This window comes from Drosophila albomicans, chromosome 3 (genome assembly GCF_009650485.2).
Source record: "Drosophila albomicans strain 15112-1751.03 chromosome 3, ASM965048v2, whole genome shotgun sequence".
NCBI lineage: Eukaryota > Metazoa > Arthropoda > Insecta > Diptera > Drosophilidae > Drosophila > Drosophila albomicans.
Window position 1 is genome coordinate 39607970 of NC_047629.2, and position 21367 is coordinate 39629336.

The following is a 21367-nucleotide window of genomic DNA, read 5'->3' on the forward strand; positions in this document are numbered from 1 at the left end:
ACAACAACTGGGAGAGAGAACGCCAGGCAAATCGAAATAAACTTTATGCACGTAAAATTTTAATGAGCACAGCACGAAGTCAATTTCAATGCTAATCCGGCGGCCAAAAGCCACGCAGACAAATGGACAAAGACACGGACAGCAAGACATCAAGACAGCGGGACTTTGGACTTGGCCATGGATATTCATACAATTGACCAGAAGTTGAGACCACCGTGTGCTCATAAGCTCAACCACTGCGGTGGCTGTGGCGATGGCGATGACTGCGGTTCCTTCGCCACAGCGAGTTATGTCTAGTCTCGCTCCCATATGTGCCCTTAAGCCACAAATCACGAAGGTGCCGCGATCTGACATCCTACTCACAATCCGCCCCAGGCAAGGTGTCGGTGTCGTCTACATAGCTCAGCTGCACTAAAACACTGTGCAACAAAGCAAATGCGTCAAAAAAATAATATAAATATAAATATTTAATGAAACTAAAGAACAACTTCTAGATTAGTTTTAATATAATGTTACTAAGCTAACAAAATAATAAATAAAGTCTTTCTTGAATATTATAATAATATAAATCACATGTAAAAATATTTAAATTTAAGATAAGATGTCTTATTAATATATTTAGTCAACAATTTATAAGCCCTATTTGAAAAACTTATTGATTATTTAAAATATAAGTCATATGTTGTATGTAGTACAACGAATGGAAATAATATATAAAGTTTTCAACTTTTAAAGGTACATATAACTTCGGACCTCGATTGGCCTATGCTATGCCCTCTAGGGGCCGTAGGTTTAATCTAACCTAACATAACCTAACATATCCTAACATAACCTATCATAACCGAACCTATAATATACTCCTATCGGTATTTTATATAACAAAAATATTCAAAGAATACATTTGTAACTTTTAACAAGAAATTACTAGGCACTAACATTATTACCTTTGAAATCATAAACTTGCAAAATGACTTTAAATTTGATACAATGTATTTCATCATACAATGCAATATTTCAAATTAAGAAGCTACTATGTAGTTTCTACAGTTTTTGTTAAAAACGAAATACTTGGAAACAATATTAAAAATATTTGTAGATTTATTAAACTGATCGCTTTAAGTTAATGTTGAATTTATAATTGATAAATTAATTGCGGCAGCACATTTAAAAGATATTTGGAATTATAATTAAAATTCTTGTGGTAGATTTTTTCAAGTTCAAATATTATCTTTAAATACAAATTGAATTTTAAATTGTAACTTGTCTTCAGACTGCAGTTTCTTAAACTTCTTTGGGTGATTACCTCTTAAATCATAAACTTGGCAACTGTTTTCAGCAATGGTAACAGGAGGGAAGTTTTTAACTCTAACTGTTTATGCGCCAAACGTATTTACGAGTGCAGAGTGCCAACGAAGTCTTGGCTCGAAATATAATGCTGTTGTGCAGTGTTACAAAAGTTACGCTTGAACTTGACAAATGCACAAATAACGTGACGCCAAATACAAAATGCTGTCTATAAAGCCAAAGCCGAAGCCGTTGGCAAACTCAGTGTATAAGTTGTAATACGAAGTACTTGTAATTTATTATTGAACCATTTATTAGAGCGTGTCTAAAGTACACAATTGTCAGGCCGGGCAAAGTTTGACAGCTCCAAGTCGATGTCATTCATGGGATGGATTTGACGGCTTCGTTTGTTGAATGCACAAATTTATAACTAAGTATTTTTATTTGGTTTGGTTTCGACTGCAGCGCGGCGTCGTCGTCATCGGATTCAGGCAATTCTCACAGTTGCCTTTTTTTTGTGTCTTTGTCTACCTGTTGGCATTGCAGGAAGCATTCACCTTCTCCAGCCAGACAGACAGACAGACGGACAGACGGACGAGGAGACAGCACGCAGCCAGACAATGACGATAATGACATAAAAAAACAAAGTAAAACAAACGGCACAGACAACAACAACAGTCCGTCTTTCAGTTTGCCAGTCTATCAGTCAGTCAGTCAAACACAAAAAAAGGAACACTCTGTTCCACACACACACACACACACACATGTGTTTTGTTTCATGTCTCAGTCGCAGTCTGAGTTTCGGTGTCTGCCACTGGCACTTGACGTGGTCGCCGCCTCAAGCCCCAACCACAGCTCCAACTGAGTCTGAGTCTGAGTTTCTGCCTCCGTCTCCATCTCCAACTGGATTCAAACCGCGGACTCATCATCGGCCTGCGGCTTTTGTGCTGGGTTAATTACTAAGCGAGTCACACGCGCTTGAATAATTCAAGGCTATCGCATGCAGTTCTCGATGTTCATTTCTATTGCACAGCTGCAACTTTGCAACTTGCCACTTTTTTCTCTCTTCTTTTATTTTTGCAGTACTTATTATAAAGCCAAACATCATTCGCGGTGTGTTCGCTGTAACATAATCTGGCTGAAATCGTCGAGGGAATTAGGATTGCAGTTGCGTTTCTCGCTGGCATTTTACTACGCAGCTTGGCGCTGCAATGACTAAGTATCTTATAATGAAGTGGTAAGTATCTCTCGAATACAATAACTATAAAAACGCTATACCATTAGCTCTAACACTGTACTTTGTAGCATATTAGCAGCTGCTGTAGGTAGCAGCTATAAAAGCGTCACGACGTTTTCTTTTCGGGGTGGAGTCTTGTTCAGCGTAATTGATATGGAATTTGAAATGCATACGAAGATCATTAGACAACAATGAAATATCATATCGAGTTTAACGACGTCTTAAGGTGGCATTAATGATTGTCATAATAGAGAAATTAATTCAAGAAAGTCTAATTGCATTCCTTTAATGATTAACTTATTTTTAACAATATTTAACTTGGTTTTTATATTGGTGAAAAAATTATTTAAGAAAGAATAATTGCATTCGTATAAGATAGAAAATATTATAAGATTTTTTATAACTGCACTCCCATGGGAAATATTGAAAATATTAAATTAGACTTGAAAAATATATTTTGGTATTTAATAAAATATGATTTCATTTTTACGAAAAATAAACATTTTTGAAAATATTATTTAGGTTTAGAAAATATTACATTTGCAGGAAATTTACATGTGCAAATATTATTTAAGTTTAGAAAATATATTCTGATATTGAAAAATAAAATTTATTTCTTTTTTTTTCCATAGTATTGAAAATATTTTTCGGTATTTACGAAAATAAAATGTCAATTTAAAAATATTAAAAAATTATTTATTTATTTATTATTATTTATTTAAGTTTGGTGGATTAACGGAAATTATTGGAATTTTTCTTTAATTAAAGTTAAAGTAAACAAACAACAACAAACAACAACAAAAACAACAAAAATAAAAATTGAAGATAAAATGAAATATTTAAGAAAATTTACTTATGAGTTTTGCAAATAATTTATGTGTTGAAAATATTTTTTAGCTCAGAAAATATGTATATATTTCTGTTGTAGTAAAAGTAAAATTGCAAAAAAATGCTAATTTTGAAATGTAGAATATCAAATATACCAAAATACCAAAATTTACATGCAATTTAGCAAATAAATGCAATAAACAACGAATTATCTCAAACATTACTAAATAAATTCAATAAAAACATTGGAAATTTTTGTTGAAATATTTCAGTCAATTTCAATGTTTGAAAAATTGCTCAATAAATTTCAGTAAAACAACAAGACTTGTTTTTGGAAATATTCACAGTTATGTCAAACATTTGGAATTCCCATATTAAAGCATTTAATAGTTGTAGTCAATAAATATCCAAACTGTCGATCTCGAGTAAATTGAATTAATTTCTGTTTGCATTGAGTAAAGAGTTAAATGAAATGAATGATTTTCAAGTCTGTGAAGCTTAAGATAGACACGCTTAATCGGCAGACATCATCTCTCGTGTATGCTATGAACTCGTTGTTTATGAGTCTATTCAGAGATAGGAGCAGTGTACACAATTCATCCATATCAATATCCTTAATGACAACTTCCTCTCGAAACTGTAATTCGACATGTGATTGTCATGACTTTATAGCCAATTCACACGCGCACACAGAGAAAGAGAAAGAGAGCGAAAGATAGAGATAGAAAGAGAGACACATACATAAATACTCACTTATGCACAACACGTGTCCACTCATATGAATGTGAGTGCGCACTCGTGAATGCATTTTACAAGTTATTTTATGCAAGCCATAAATATGCACTTTACACTTTGCGCATTTCTTTCTGCAACTCTTTCTCTCCCTCCGCTCTCCCTCCGCCATGCCACAATACAAACAGCCAACTATAGAGGATACAGATCGAGTATCTCTTAGCTCTTAGTTAGACCAACACAAACATAGAGAAGGAGACAGAGAAAGAGAGAGAGGGAACGAGAGTCCCGTAGTGTCGAGTGGTGCCTGCATACAAATTATGTACAAACATGTTTTCAGAAATGTTCAATTCATTATCGCTAACAAATGCCGATCATGTTGTGTTCAACACACACAGTTCAAAGCACTTTTCCAGCAGAAAAATTATTGCCGCAGCCTCTCTTTCACTCCCTCTCCCTCCCTCTCTCTTTCTCTCCGTCTAGCAATTGCAAAATGGGAATTGCAATTGGAATTGGGTCTGGATGGTTTTTTGTGTTTATCAGCATTGTGTGTGAGGATTGATGGAGTAACGAGCAACTGTTGCTGCTGTTGTTGCTTCTGGTTTAACTCGGAAGCTGTTTTCTATCTACTATGCGGAAAATGCTCGGCACATGCTCCGTAATTGCTGTACGTCTATTTTCTCTAAGTGATATGCCATGTTCCAGCTGCAGACTTTTCTGGCCTAATCAGTTTGGACAGCGACTGTGACTGCGACGTCGACTGACTGTAACAAACAATGAAATGAAAAGCCCGGCAAGGCAACCCCAGCACTCTTTTATTTTATTATTATTTTTATTTGTTTTTTGTTATTTTCTCTGTGCGTCCACTTAATACACAACTTCCGCTTACAATTGAAGGCACTCGAAAACAAAACTCACAACACAACACAACACAAAAAACCTGATGAGAGTTGTTGCGACCCTTCGCTCTAAACACTCGCAGCTGAAGCTTCTGCTTCTGCTTGCTGCTGATGCCTCAGCTTGTTGCTGTTGCTGTTGCCGCTGCGGCTGCGCACAAAAGCGAATTAAATTACAGAACGTGCTTCATTGAGAAAAAAAGAAGAGAAAAAACACACAAAATACAAAATACAAATAAATAAAACAAGCAAAACTGTTCTGAGAGCCTGGCTGCTGGGCTTGAAAGATACTCAGCACTCTAATAAGAGTTTAAATACAAAAGAAAATTTAATTGTAAAAATAAAAGTTAAGAAATTCTAATAATTCAATATTAATAATCATCTAATATTCTAATTTAATAGTGAATTAAATTTAAAAAGAAAGGAATAAATAATTGAGTTTGGATGGTTTTCCATTTCCGAAAATAATCAAGAAATTCTAAATTTGAAATATGTACATATTTAAAATATTAACATATTTATAAAAATGGGTTGAAGAAAATCTAATAAAATTGGAATAATCTTTTAAAAACTCTTAATTAATAATAAATACGCTCATTAAGATTTAAAAATGAGTTTTTCTAAAAATAAATTCAAGAAATTCGAATAAATAAATTCAAAAAATCTAAAAAAAATTTAATATAAAAAGGAATTCAATTTCCAAGACTTAACAAAGTGTATTTCAACAAATTTATATTTTAGTAATGAATTTCTTTATATCTTCCTATTTATATATAATAAAAGAAATATTAAAAAAATATATATATTTAGTATTTTTAGCTATTTTCATAAAGTAACTAATTGCTGCAACTTTTAGGAACATTAAAGTTACTCCGTTAAATATTCCTTGTCTACTATTTTTCGGTAAACTTTTAGTTTTCTTTTCAGTTATATGATAACTCGAGTAATACAATTCAATAAATCGCTTTTAACTGCCTCTAAAAAATATATAAAAATTTCTTAATTTAGTTAACACAAAAGAAACAAAAACTATTAAAACAGAAGTACGTACAATAAAAACAGATTTCATTATACAAATTTGAAATATAGCTGTAAAGTAGAGAATGCCATCAATTTGATTTGCAAGCGATTGTGAAATATTAATATTCGAAATTGAATTTGGTTATGAAATAAAATGAAGTGTTGTTGTTGCACAACACATTTGAATGGCCACATTACAGGGTATAAGAACGCACTTTACACACGCAGAGCGATGCCACAAAGTGTCTGCATTGGGAAGAGCATTAAGTTTCTTTATTAAATGCGAAGACTGAACGCACAGCTTGAGAAATTAAAAGGCAATTAAGATGCATCAGGCAGCTGCAACGCAACTTCAGGGCGCCCTCAAGCTGCCCCGGAGTTCATTCAACACACACACATATGTGTATGTATATAGACATGTGGCAGAACTCTTTATGGCATCTAAAATCAGCTGCAAATGTGCGTAGTAATTTTTGCTGATTGATTCGAATAAAAAAATAATGTTTGTTCTCTGCAGCCGCAGTCGAAAAGCTGTTGCCTGGTATCTTGTATGTAGGTCATGTTGAGCACTTTATAGACTCCCACAGTCCACACAGCAGTCCACACACACAGACACACACACACAGAGTGTTGAATGTGCAACATGTGTTCATTCGCTATGCCACGGCAAGTACCACACTGCGTATGCGTAACGAAAATTACCATAAATTACAGTTTAGACACAGCCACGGCTCGTTCTCAGCTCAAGTTTGATCTGCTCAGTTGTCTGCTGTTTTGCTGATAAGCGCATTTAACACAAATTCGTCAAGAACATATTTTGTAATAGTAGGCAACAATTTCGATCTGTTTTTGTTGTTTTTTTTTTACTACACTATACTTATTTTATATTCGATTTTAGTTTTTTGAAAGGCTGCCCACACTTTGTCTTTGGCTTTGTCATTGAATGCAAAGCCTATTTACGAGTGTTATTCCGTGGGTCTCTCTCTCTCTATCGGTTTTTGTTTTAAATCATTTACAGTCTTTCGGTTTTAAGTGAAGGTTCTAAAAAATAGTCGCGTGGGTCGAAGGACGCTCTTTGACTTTGGCTTCCGGGCACACTTTGCACATTCGTTAATTGGACATGCAAATTGTTCAATTGTGTTAAAACTATTGATTGTTCATGAACTTGGCAACATTTTGAATTGAAATCAATTTGTGAACTTTGATACAAATTAAAATAATAATGAAAACAAAAGACATTTACCTATAAAAAAATGAAAAGAGAATCGTTGGATTTATGCGCTAATAAAGCGTTTGTTAACTATTTTCTTCACTATTTTTGTGGCACTTTTATAGGTACTTTGGTTAATTTTCGTTTTATTGCGTTGATTACGAATTTATTTCACTGCTAAAAAGGCACTTTAGTAACTTTTCGATTTGTGGTTTTTTTCTTTGAAATTTTTTGCACTACACTGGGACAAAATGCATTTGCCAACTGTTGGTGTTGTTGTTATTCCTTTGAAATTGTATTGCACATTTCGTTGATGAGGCGTCTCGGAAAAAACATAACGTAGACGAACGAAATACGAAAAAAATGTGTTGCACGTTCCGCATGCAGCACGTTCCACGTCTTCGTTGCGTATTTGTTGTTTTTTTCTCTCTTTCTTGTTTTTCTGCCGCTCACTCGACTGCGCGCCGCGAATTCAAATCTCAAACTGACCAAAAACGACAACACGAGCAACATTCCGCATTCGACCTTTTCGTACAGCAAACTTCGTGTCGCAGCCGACGCCGCTAACAGCGCGCTGTTATGCTCGATATGGCACTGCTGCGCCTTACAGTGCGCTGTTAGTTTAGACCTAAGTTAACAGCTGCCAGGGATGCTGTAAAAACGCACCGCTTGCAGGCAAATTCATTTGCTTTGACTTACACTTTGGCACTTTGTTGTGGTTAAACATTATTAATTATATTATTTATGTTTTTTATTACGTTTAAAACAATTTTCTTTATATATGCCCATTAAAAACTTTGAGCTATTGTAAACTGTGAACTGCATATGAAAGCTTCAAAATTAGGTCGAAAGCTGTTGGAAGTGTTTTAAATTTGTATTTCAATTTTTGATTACTTGAGAAACTTCTACAATTAACTTTCTCTGCGTTTGCCATAAAAAGTAGCTTTAGCTCATTTGAATATCTATAAACTATTTGCAATTTCAATATCAATTCCGATTCCCAATCCCTTTCCATTGCCATATTCATTTCGTTAAATTGCTCATGCGCTAATTTGCGATGCCTGCAGTAACACTAAATGATAGATCTTTCCTCTCTACTACTACAGATCTCTACAAATCTAGCAGCACCTCAGGGGCCAGAGATCTAGAACTGTTTTGTGTGGGGCACTTACCTCGCCAATTTGATGAGTGGCGCGCAACGTTGCCGCAATTTGTGCAAATTTGCATAGGAATCGCTGCTCGAAGCTGGGCAGGCAGCCCTCAAAATGGGACACGAGCAGCTCACGTGCCTGGCGCATTAAAATCGCACGCGTGCGTGCCCAGTAGATGGGATAAATGTGCGACAGATGGCTGTCAATCAGTTGGGCCAGCATGCCATCATCCACAGTCGCATCCAGTTGTGTTACCTACAAGCCAACAAAAAACAAAGGGATAAACTCAGAGTGGGCTAACACAATTTAGTGGGCATTTGTGCACATACCTCATTTGAGTGCTCCACAACCACCTCCACTTCCACCTCTATCTCACGTTGCGGCTCCTCCAACTCTTCGTCGGACTCCTGTGGCGCAGCTGGCGCTCGTCGCAGACTCAAGTCAAGCGGCATGCACTCGACATAGGCGCTGGACGAATCCCTGCTGCCACAGCTGGAGTCCTGTTGCTCCTCCTCCTCAGCCTCCTCTTCCTTTAACTCCTTCTGAGGCTGCATTGTGGGTGCTGTTCCGCCTGCTTCGTTCTTGATCAGTGTAATTGTTGCCGTCGTAGTTGTTGCTGTTGCTGTTGCTAGTCTGCTCTGCTGACCCGTTAGACGTTGCTTGCATTTCTTTAGATAGCTGCGTACTCGCGACTTGCTGCGGTTCACCATGCTTCCAGTTGTTGTTGTCGTTGTTGTTGTCGCTGTTGTTGCTATTTCTGTTGCTGGGCATTGACAGCACACATAATTAGCATTTGGCTTGGCCAGCGTCGACAGCTGCTGCTCCGCCTGCTGCTGTTGCTGCTGCAACATCTCCACAACAACCTCTCGCATCTCTTCCTCCTCCTCTTCATCCTCTTCCTCATCTTCGTTGCGCGTTGGCGCTGTGTGGCCCGCTCTGGCCTCGTTCATGTCGGCGTCGTCGTCGTTGCTCGTGTCCGTGTCCATGTCCATGTTATTCATGTTGTCCATGTCGATGGCCACCGCTAGCGGCGCCGACGTCGCGCTTTTGCCATCGATTTGAGTGTCATTCAGCACCAAGATCTCGCTTAAATGGCCCTGATCCACTAATTCGGCTCCTGGCTCGCTGCTTGTTGTCGTCGCAGTTGTTGCTTCCTCTGCTGCCGCTGCTGCTGTTGCCGTGTTTGTGTCAGCCTGCAAAGAAGGGAAAAGACAGCTACAGAAACAGAAACAGAAACCGAGACACGTGTGAAGTTCAAAATATATACGTATACACAATTGTGTTGCATGCAACAACAGGGCAAGCCAAGCCCTATTAGAGGCCAGTTGAGGCATGAAAGAATACAATGGAAACACAGCCAAATAATATTAAAAGCAATTTAATTTAACAAAGCTTATAAACTCCATCAATATAATTTTATCAATTTTAAATCAAAGTTTAAAGGACATATTTCATGTGTTCAACTTTTAAAGAACCTTCTTATTATTTTACTTTATTTTATTTTTATTTTTTATATTTATTTTTTTCTGTAGTTTGTACACGATTTATAAATGGTTGCATTCCATATAAAAATTTATTTTCATAAGTTTTTAATCATTTTACTGCGTATGTAGTTCAACAATTTCGAATTTATATAAATTAGGTTGAATATTTTAATTTGTATCCTAATTTTTGCAGAACATACAATAATTTCTTGGTTCGCTTTTAGCTTTAACTCAAAAATAAAATAAATGTATCTACATTAGACCTCATACCTCTCATATCTAGTAACACTAAATACTCTGATATCTTTCATCTATCTACTACCTAATCTCCAATAATGCTAAATTTGTGGCATAAAAGCATTCTCATTTCACTGTCAAAGCAATTCGTCAGTTGACGACATTCGTTCAATATTTCTCTAAAATTAAAGTAGCACATATTTGTTTATGTTGTGATTGTTGTTTTCTCTAAAAATTTAAGAGACTAGCACAATAAGTAATAACTTATTTGAAATCACGCAGCATAGAAAACACATAAATAAAATAGGGTGCGCTGATATTGGGGGCATAACAGAAACCGACAAAAAACAAAAACGAAAAAAACTAAAAATACAGAAAAAAATAGTAGAAAAGAGAAAAAAGGTTCTTTAAATACAAACACACGCGATGGACTGAGGTTTAGTTTGAGTTTGAGGTTGAGTTTGGGGTTGCCTGGGGCTACCAAAGTAAAGTGAGTACAAAGTGAGCGACCCGCGAGCCGGGTGCATGTTAAAAGTTAAACAAAAAATCAATTGGGGACAGCATTGATCCGATTTCAAAGCAGCAGACAACAACGTAGGGCGTGCCGCCGCCCAGGGGAGGTGTTAAGTTAAACAACGTGAACAACGCGAACAGTAACAACAACAACAATAAAAAAAAGCTGCACTCGCATTTGCATGGCATGACAATCAAATGACTTTGGTAAGCTGCAAACCGTCAGCGCGTTTGAAATTCGATTTGCCGTCGTTATTGTCATAGGTCAAGTGTAGCATAGTAGAATTCACTTTCTTTCGCACACACATTGCCCACAAATTTGCAGTGAAAGTGGCAACAATCTCAAGCCAAAAAGTTTGCCGCCTCCTTTTTTTCTTTGCTGACCATAACACATAACAATGCCACTGACTTTGGCACAAGAAAACAAAACAAAAACACTGAATACCGAAAAAATACTTAAAAAGCTTGCAACCTCCGTACTGACAATGTGACACTTTCCATATATGCAACGCACACACATACACACCGTGTTGCAAAGTCGCCCACAAGTCGACACACAGCAAATTGGCAACGCGTTGCCGCTTCGTTGGCTTGTGTTGCCACAACTAAGGCCAAGTGTCCTGTCTGTGCTTTAGTCCTAGTCTAGCTAGTCTAGACTCGCCGCCAGATGTCGCTTGTGGCAGGCAGCGCGCATGCGCCACAATAAATTGCCACAAGATGTTGCACACTGAGTCGTCGTCGGCTCCGTTTGAAGTGCGACCAAATAAATACCAATAAATATATCAAAAAAATAAAGAAATATAAAATAAAGCAAGTAAGAAACTACTCTCGAGTGTGCTTGACTGTGAGATACCTGCTTCCCAAGTATAATTAAAACAACTCAGTTCGGTATAATTCTTTAAATATACCGAATTAATATACCGCAAAAATACGAAAGCATACCGAAGGCGATATTTGGTGTATTGATATAGTATTAGATTCAAAATATACCATAGATTGCAAAATATTATCGCAGATCAAAATTATATTCTTTTGAATCAAAGCAAAACAGTGCGGTATTATTCTTAAAATATACCGAATCAATATACCAAAAATACAAAAATACACATAGGGCTATATTTGGTATATTGATATAGTACTACATTCATATTCGGTATATTCATGCAGTACATTTATATTTGGTATATTGATACAGTACTACATTTATGTTTGATGAATTAATACAGTACTAAAATATACCAGATTATCACCCAACGCAACGAAGAACCATAGTAAGCTCTACAACTTTCATCTGATCTCAAATAAACTTTTAGGAATCATGAATACTGTAGTTATTATTGTATATACCAAAAATCACGACATAGCAAATGTTGTCGATTAAAACTATATTTCGGATATGGCTATATCATCTCGGCTGTTGATCCTGATTAAGAATAAATATACTTTAAGGGGTCAGAGATGCCTCCTTCTGCCTTTTCCTGTAGTCACAAAGTTATAATACCCTTCTACCCTATGGGTAACCAGTAAATAAAAAGTTATTTTTGCAGTTGTGCCAGTTTTCGAATACAGAGATTTGAATTCCAATGTTGCCCCCAGTTGTGGCACGCACGTTGTCGTCCAATTTGCTGCCGGACGCGCAGCTCATCAATTAATTACCCAGCTCCCCAGCCTCAAGTTGCCTCAAGGCAACGTTTTATGCGTGAGTGCGTGTCTTGATCTTGTCTTGTGTGACTTGGTCAAGTCAAGTTTTATGGGCGGAAAGGAAATCGAAAATGTTGCACTAGTTGGCCATTAAAGGAAGGTCGCTTCAGTGCACCCAAAAGTCTAGACCTTGCGGCGATTGGCACTGAAAATTGGAATTGGAAATGCTGCGACTGTGACTTGAATTTATATTTGATGTGATGCTTCTCACGCGTCTGCAGTTACGAATGTCTAACGCCAGTTTGACCCACATTCGAAATCAAATCAAAATCTTTTGCTCGTTATTCATGCGCAGAGAGCGAAAAACAAGCTTGGAAATTAATTTTTATGCATCTCTTGTCACATTTGTGTTAATCACAACATTATGACTGCGTTTTCTTTTTATTAATTGGAAGGAAAGAGAGGTCGCCAACACCTGCGCTGAACGAGAAAGAGAGAGAGAGAGAGGGCAAAGAGACAAATTAAATTTATTGCGTGTGATTTTGATAGTGAAAAAGACAAGCGGAATACACAAAATATTGCGTCAGTAACTAATTTGTTAGCCCCCAAAGAGGGGGGAACATCGAACCGACTGCTGTTAACTTGGCTTGAACCAAAGCGCATTGGCCAAGTTTGCGTTGGCGGTGCAAATTGCAATTGTGGAGACACATTTTAAGTGTGTGCCGAGAGTGTGTGTGCGGTGTGTGTGTGCGGTGTGTGTGTGTATGTGTGTGTGGGTGGCAGTTGCAACTGCTCCCGCTGCCAAATTAAGTGACAGCAAAGCCAACGAAATTGAAAATTACATCGCGGACCGTGAATGCGTGTCGTTAATGGCTTCGCCTAACCTCTGACTGCCCCTAAAAAAGAAAAATAAAAATAAAAATGAAAGAGAAATGATTTGGCTTGAAGCTCGACTTGGAGTTGAAGCTGCAGCTGGGAGCGTGGTAAATGTAAAATGGAAAACGAAATGATGTGAGAAAGCCATTTGCATGCAAATCAGATAAAAATGCTCGTAATATCGAACGAGGTGACAAACTGACAATGCGTAAGCCTAATGCAACAAGCTTTCCAGATTACATTATTATCCATTTAACATTTAAATTGAACACCATTCACAAATAATTTCGGACGGCGCACAAAAGCTGCTCAAGTAGCCGCTTATAATTGAAAAAACAGTTTGGAAAAAACAAACAAAGAAATGCATAATTTTTAGTGGAAAATATAAATGGATTATTCAATTGGATAAACGAAGAAAATTTAGTTGGAAGCAGTTTTTAAAAAGCAGTAGGTTTTATTAAAATATATGCTTCCTACAAAAAATAAGATTTTATTTAATTGAAAGAATGTAGAGTGAAACACTGTCTAAATGAAATATATTATATTTGTTAATACATTTTTAGCAGTATATAATTTAGAAACCATAAAAAAAGAAAATATTTAGAGTTAAATTAAATTGTAATAACTAAGCATCTCAAAAAGATCACAAATACTTAAAAAAAATTATCACAAATAAACATTGTGTATCAGCTTTGTGGAAGGTATCAAAATAATTGAGCAATTTTCAAAAGTATTAAATGATGAAATTTTGGATTGAATTATTCTGAATTGAAGTGGCAAAAAATGATCACAAACATTTAGTACAATGTACAAATTAATTACAAGCAAAGACTATTTATGTTAAATATATATTTTCATTTTTAATTTATTGTGAGTTAGGAGAGCATGAAAATAATTTAGCAATTCATAAATTAGCAGCACAAATTAATTTAAAATGACACATTAAAGCAAAGCAATGTGCCCACAATTGCGCAGTTAATTAAATGCCACAAATAATAAACACCAAATATTTTTTAACAAACACAAATTAATCACTATAATTTATCAATTAAAAAACTGTAAGTTTTCAAACCAAATATACGTAGTTTTTAAACATAGCTGCTAATTAAATTATTAAAAAGCTATGACAATAACTGATCCCTATAATCAATTAATTATTTTAAAAATGTCCAGTTTTCTTAGATCTGCAGATTCCTCAATTAAATTTATTTACTTTATAGTTTAAATATAGGTTTTCTGCAAAAATTTCAGTCGTAATCTTCCTACTCAACGTACTTTTACATAAAAAACAAAAGCACTCAACTAAATGATTAAAATATTGCCAGCAGCTCTGTGTTTAGATGATTAAATAACTGAAATTTAATAATATCCTTCCAGGCACTTGAATAAATTATTTAAATATCATAACCGGATTTTAATAATATCAATATCGTGCACAATAATCTGCTTTACTCCAGTTTGCCAATATTCAATTTCATAAGCAAGTATTTAAAGTATTTATTTAAGTTTTCGCTTGGCACAGAGTTCTTTTCATTTCCGTATTCCGTGCAGCTTATCAGACGCCGCTTTTATTTTTTATTTTACCTGTCTCAGTTTTCTGCCCTGCAAGTCAAGTAATATCAACAGAGTCCGAGCAAAACTAAAAACTAAAAAAGTGCAAACTGTGTTTTTTTTCGTCATATTGCAATTGGGCATGCAAAATTTTTGTATTCATTTCGAATGCGTTGAATTTTTCATGAGATTTCCCACGTTGTGCGTGTGCGCGGGAAAAAATATTAAACTTAAACAGTTTTCATGTCTCTTGCTGTCTCTATCCTTGTCGCTGTCCCTCTCGATCGTCTCTTTCTTCAGTTAACAGCGTTTGAATGCGATTTGAAAGCCGTTCATCGTAAGAGTTGTTGCAGTTGTTGTTGCTGTTGCATGTCACGGTTTTTTTTTTGTTTTTGCATGATTTCTGGTTAAAATGCAAAACTTAGTTGCGATAAATAAATATGCATGGGGATGGATGGCAAACAATGTGGAAAACGGCAACCGAAAACTGACGAGCGGATGCACAAAAGCAGCCCCCACCTAACAACAAACAAGCAACAACAACCAACAACAACAACTAGCAACCAGCAACCAACAACCAGCAACAACTGCCAGCAACCATTGCAATTAGCTGCCACTGTAGGCAGCAACAATTTTTTATTTGGCTTTTTTTTGCTTTTTGGGTTTATTGGCCATCGAGTTTCGCGGTTCGTCTGTCCGTCCGCTGTGTCCATGCAACAAATGAGCTACTGATAAATATTATTAGCGCATTGGCTGCCCGGTTGCCCGGTTCACTGGCTCCGCTGCTCTGCTGCTCGCTGCCTGCCACATTTGTGGCCATAATCGCAATTTATTTAAATGCGAGCGAAGCAGGAGCTGCCTCTGCGATTGCACTTCTGCAGCGTGTTGTCTATGTTGAACCGGTGGCTGTGAGTCCACAATTAATATCGACATTTTAACACTTAGCGCTGACTTATTGCATCTCTTAGTTTTCCAGATTGTTATTATCAATCGGGCAGACAGTACGTTTAGGCCAACAGCAAATGCTTTAAGCCGCTTCACATCGCCTCGGTGGCAAGTGGCAAATGGCCAATAGCTGTTGGTGGTCCACAGCAGCAACTTAGCCTTCATATCATATCAATGCGCACCACAAAAACAAAAACAAAAATAAAAAAATACAACATTACGAGTACGTCAAAAGCGGCAACTTTTTACTTTGTCTTTTCGTGCTTTCGTTTTTCTCTCAGCTGAATTCAAATCTCTGCCATTTCCTTTGCACTTTTTATGCTCTTTGGCTGCAGTTAATGTGCTGCAAATTTGTAGTCCACTCAAAAAGCGATTCAAATTTGTGGTTTGCATTACAAAAATCAACTGCAGTCAATTTGTTCATGAGAAGCTTTAAATTTGATATAATGACTTTAAAATAGATATTTTATATCATAGATTTTATTTATGAGTTTTGTGTATTTATTCGTAGTTTTTTTATTTCGATTTATTTTTTGTTAGTATTAATTTCTTATTAACAAAGTTAACCAACCTTAAACTAATTTATTTGTTCGAAATTCTTGAAATTTGCTTGAATTTATTTACGTTTTTTGTAAATCTTGTTTGAGCTATTTATTTAATATTTTATTATTCCAATTATTTTTATTAGTAATAATTTCTATTAACTGACAAAGTTTACTTTAACTCAATTTATTTATTTGAAATTCAATACTTTTTCATGGGAATGTGACTTTTTTTAAAATGCTTTTTTATTTGTAAGTTTTTTCTGGTTCAATAACCCATTTCATATTCAAAGAAAAAAATGTGTTTCAACACTAGCTTAAATTTTCCATTGAATAACATAATTTCGGTACTTAGCATTTTTTCTTTATTATAGACTAGTAAAAATTCATCTGTATATAAGGCAAAATCAGACAATCTTACTGCTGTTCATAATATGATAATTAACTTAAATTCAAATTTAGTATTACTCCTTATTGCTTTATACTTCAGCTATTAATAATGCACCAATAATTATAAACAATTGATTAATAAAAAAGAATTCAAATTCCAGAAAAAAAACAAGTAAGAAATAATACATACACTCTACCCATTTTTAATTAAAGCAAAGCAGTGAAAAAAATATGCCGAATTAACATATTGAAAAAACACTAAAATATGCCACCTACTATATTTGGTATATTGATATATAGTATACTAAAATATGATATACCAGATAGTCAACCAAAGCTACTAAAACCTGTAGTAAGTACTATTTCTTAAATAATTTCTATAATTTGTATCTGATTGCAACCAAATTTAAGGAATCATTAATACTGAACAAAGAAAAAATCGAAAATTTCAGAGTGCTGTTTATAACATTCTAATTCATTTCAATTCCACCTACAATACCTCGCATTTTACTTCGGTTATCAATTATTCAACACAACACAATACATTTCTATTCAAAATCTAAAATTTAGTGTAGTTCACAGCTTTGTTTATTTTAAAGCACGCCTGCAGCTGTTCATTGGAATTCCATTCTAGAACAATTAACTATTTTCAATCTCTGTTCTCAATAATCACTTTTTCCAAACAAACCATTTAAAATTCAAAATTGAAAATTATTCTACATATGTGTAATTCTCTTTTGGAATTTGTCGCATGTGACACTATTTAAAGTGCTATTTTTTGGCAAAGCATTACCTATATATTAACACAATTTTCAAGTAATAATCTCTATATGCCAAACAAAATAAAATATCAATATTTGTTGAAAGATGTTGTTGATAAAATATAATTTGTGTAATTAATATACCAATTCAGAATTACAATTAACTGCTTTCTACTTCAGCCCTTGCCAATCAATTATTCACATCACAAAACAGCACATCACAAAATTGAATCCCCATCGAATCTGATCTCTCAATTTATGCGCTTACTTATGAGTAATGTGGCATGATTAATCAACAATAATAGGTTGTGAATACGAGTAGTTCAATCGTTGCAAATTACTCAATTTAAATCAATAAATGTTGCTACAATTTCCAGGTGACCCCCATTTCCATGGCCATGCTCAATTCCCAAATCCCAGATTACAGTTCCCATAAGCAAATTGGGATTTCCATCTCGTGTTTTTCATTTCTCCATCAACCTACCATTGTTGTTGTTGTAGTTGTCTCAATGGCTGCATACGAATGCCAGATCAATGTCGGCTGCGTATTGTGGCCCATGCCCAGGCGCAGGCGAGCATATTGCTTCATGAATAGTTTCCAGATTACATAAGACATCTTTTTGCTGGCAGAGGAAGAGCGAGTCTGAGAGTGAGACTGAAACTCATAAAGATCGATGCGGGCAGCGAGAGATATCCACATGCAAATTATATGCGTGCCAGGAAACCGACGTCTGGCGATCCAGGCTCGATCAGAGCCAAACTGGGATTTAGTCTCGGGTAGAGCGAGACAGAGATAGAGTGAGAGAGAGAGCGAGACGAGTGACGAGATTGAAGGGGACGACTGCAAGGGATCACTTAATGCGTAGTTTGTGTTGCGTTTATTGTTTTCATAAATAAAGAAAATGTGTTGTACGAAACGCGACGCGACTCAAAAGACTCCACTCGAGTCGACTCGAGCTGCCTGCCACTCCAAAATTTGTCGGTTTACATTATTATTATTATTGCTTATTATTATATGGCAATGGCTGGCGATGGCGATGGCGCTGGCGATTCACTTTACAAAAGACAGATTCACTTCATTTTTCACAAAACAAAAAACCAACAAAAGGCCTGACTGCTTGCCTTCCTCCCTCCAAGATATAGAGAGAGGGTAGAGGGGAGACAAGTCGGAGCAGCGGCTTAGTGATTTTTGTATTATTTTAATATTTATTTACATTTGAGCATTTTGCATAACGCGCGGGTCACGACGGAAATCGTCGGCTGGCAATTTATCAATACATAGTTGTTGTTTTATTTTCGTTGTTTTATTTTTATTTTTGCTTTTCCTTCAGATACAAATATATATGCCTATATATGTGTGTGTATGTGTGTGTGTTTGTTGGCTTGTAGCCTAAGGTAGAAGGCAAGCGAGACAGAAAGGTTCAGGTCCAGCCATCTACGTGCAATGTGCGAGGGGCCAGACAACCAAGGAAAAAAATCAAAAACCACTGAATACAAATGAAAAACGCGCCAAAAAATCAAAACGCGCACAAATTTTTGCGGGGGGCGTTCGCGATTCGAGCCACGAGATCAATAGGAAAAAACGACAAAAACAAAAAAAAAAACAAAACTCGCGCCAGGTTTTAGGCCGCGTAGCCAAAACCATTGGCTCTGGGCCTGGCCTGACACTGGGATAAAGATTGGGATTGCAATTGCGGCGCAACTCCAACTTCAACTTTAACTACGACTATGTCCGCGTCTGTCCGGTGGAAAACAAGTTCAAAGCGTTTGCGGCGCGCAACTAAATTGAAATGAGCTAAGCGAAAAATGGAAAAGCCGCACACTGGCCATTGAGAAGGGGAGTGTAGAGCACAGACAGTGTGTTACACACCTACAACACACACACACACACACACAACCACACACTCTCAATACACTCGCCCATTTGCAGGCTTGAATGATTTTCCATGCGTGCGAACGCTTTTCAATGTGAATCCGCTGCTGAACGAATGATTCGTTGAGCGCTTGATTGAATGCCACTCAGCTCAGTTTTCGTATTGATGATGAGAGTAATGTACACTGGACAACATTATTACTTAACCATTAACACATAACGAATATTAATCACAACCACCATTCAGGAAATCGAACTTCTTCTTGCACAATTAATATTATGCAAAATTGTGCAGGAAATTACTCTCTGACATAATTTCCATTTATGTGGATTTGTATATTTCGCAACGCAGTTTTAAAGTACTATTAATCATTGGTGTAACTTTGAATATTTTCTTATCCTGAATATTTAACAATACCAATAATCTTTAGTTAAACTTTAAAGAGAATGTGTTCTTAAACATTTTCAACACTAATCCTAAGTTGAATTCAGAAAATTATGTTCTGTTCTAAAGGTTCTAAATTTGATCTTAAGTTCTAAATGGAAAAGAAGATTTATTGAAAATACTAAAAACAAAATACTATTAAAATATTATTTGTCTTTAGGGTTATTTTAAAAAGAAAAATACTAAGAAAAAATATTGATCTTTAGTTGATTTTTGAATTCTCTTAAAATCCTAACTTTTAAAGGAAACATTTCTGGAATAATATAAAATACATAAGCATCTGGTGAAAATCTTAATATTTTCGAATCAAACTAATATAGAACTAACTAGTTCTAAGGATAATAAATAAAAAATATAAATAATAAACTAAAAAGAAAAACTTAACAAGATATATAAATTTTGAAAATATTCCTAATTTATCAAAACCTTTTAAACCTAGATTTTTCAGCTATTATTTTCAAATTTACCAAATTTTACGCTAATGTATATCAAATTTCCATTAATAATAATATTGTACACACTTCCTGCACCCATCTGCAATACTAAAGTCTCATTCTAACCCCAATGCCAACATGTTCTTAGAGGCTTATGTACTATGTGCCTCCACTTTTGTTGCACAGTGATAAATGAATGCTAAACACTGCACAACAACACACCCACATTGCCTGGGTTGAGGGATATTTTATTGTTAGTCTGTTTTGCGTGCTAGCTGGGCTTTGTTTAATACTCTGAGTGTTATTGTTTGCTCTACGTCTCCGTCTCCGTCTCCAACAACTTCGCCATCATTCCCATTCCCCACAATTGTTTACCATAATTGCCAAGTGCCAAGCGCATAGAGCGACATCTGCGCCTCTGCCTTGAACTTGGCAAAAAAAAAAAAACATAAAATAAAAACTCTGATAGTTTCCATACACAACGAATACTACTCATACTCATGCTGATACTCATGCTCGCACTCGCACTCGCACTCGTATTCGAAGTCGCACTCGTACGTGTTAGTGTTTAGTTTATATGTCTTTTGACAGGCCTTTTGTTTACGCAGACCATCAGAATGGTCGACAACAAGAGCTGACAGCTTTTGTGCTCCGTTCTTCGCCATTTAATGTGATTTTAATCATCGATAACTTTGCATAAAAACCACGCTCAACTTCTAAGTGCTGAGAAATAAACATTTGGACACGGGATAAGCAGAATGTTTTCCATATTTTGCGCGTCTCAATGGTTTTTCAGCTGGATATGACACTTGATAAATGCCCTTTCATCTGTAAACTATACTCTATAGACAGACATTTCCGTTGTTGGGGAAAAGCAATTAAAACGATGATTGAATTTCTGACGTCAACTGCAAGTCAGTAAACTATACTTGTTTATAATTATTGGGTAGTTATATACATATAGTACATAGTAAGCGCTAATTTGCGTTAGTGAATTTAATAGATAGTTCACCTAAAGATGAACTCACATATCACTTTGAAGCGAATTGTTTGAATAGAGAGAATCTTAAACAATCGTTAAGGTGAGACAAAAGTATATATTACTCCAGTACAGATTCTATATTATATGGAAAATAGATATGTAATATAGTTTAGGATATAGCAACTTATAGTTTAGTATATAACTACATATACTATATAATAGAATGTATAGAAACTCGATTGTATTAAGCCTCTAAATATTTATATAAATATAGAATATAGTATATAGAGAGTATGTAGAGATAAGATTCTATTGAGACTTGATATACTGATCTA

The 21367-nt window shown here is 35.6% G+C and overlaps 1 protein-coding gene across 1 annotated transcript in view; it reads right to left on the reverse strand.

The window, feature by feature from the left end:
* The window catches only part of LOC117567274 (uncharacterized), a 58932-nt gene that overhangs the window by 35901 nt on the left and 1664 nt on the right, over window positions 1-21367 (reverse strand). The window contains 2 exon segments of the mRNA XM_034247137.2: window positions 8380-8613; window positions 8688-9551. Coding sequence (XP_034103028.1) covers window positions 8380-8613; window positions 8688-9551 — 1098 coding nt within the window.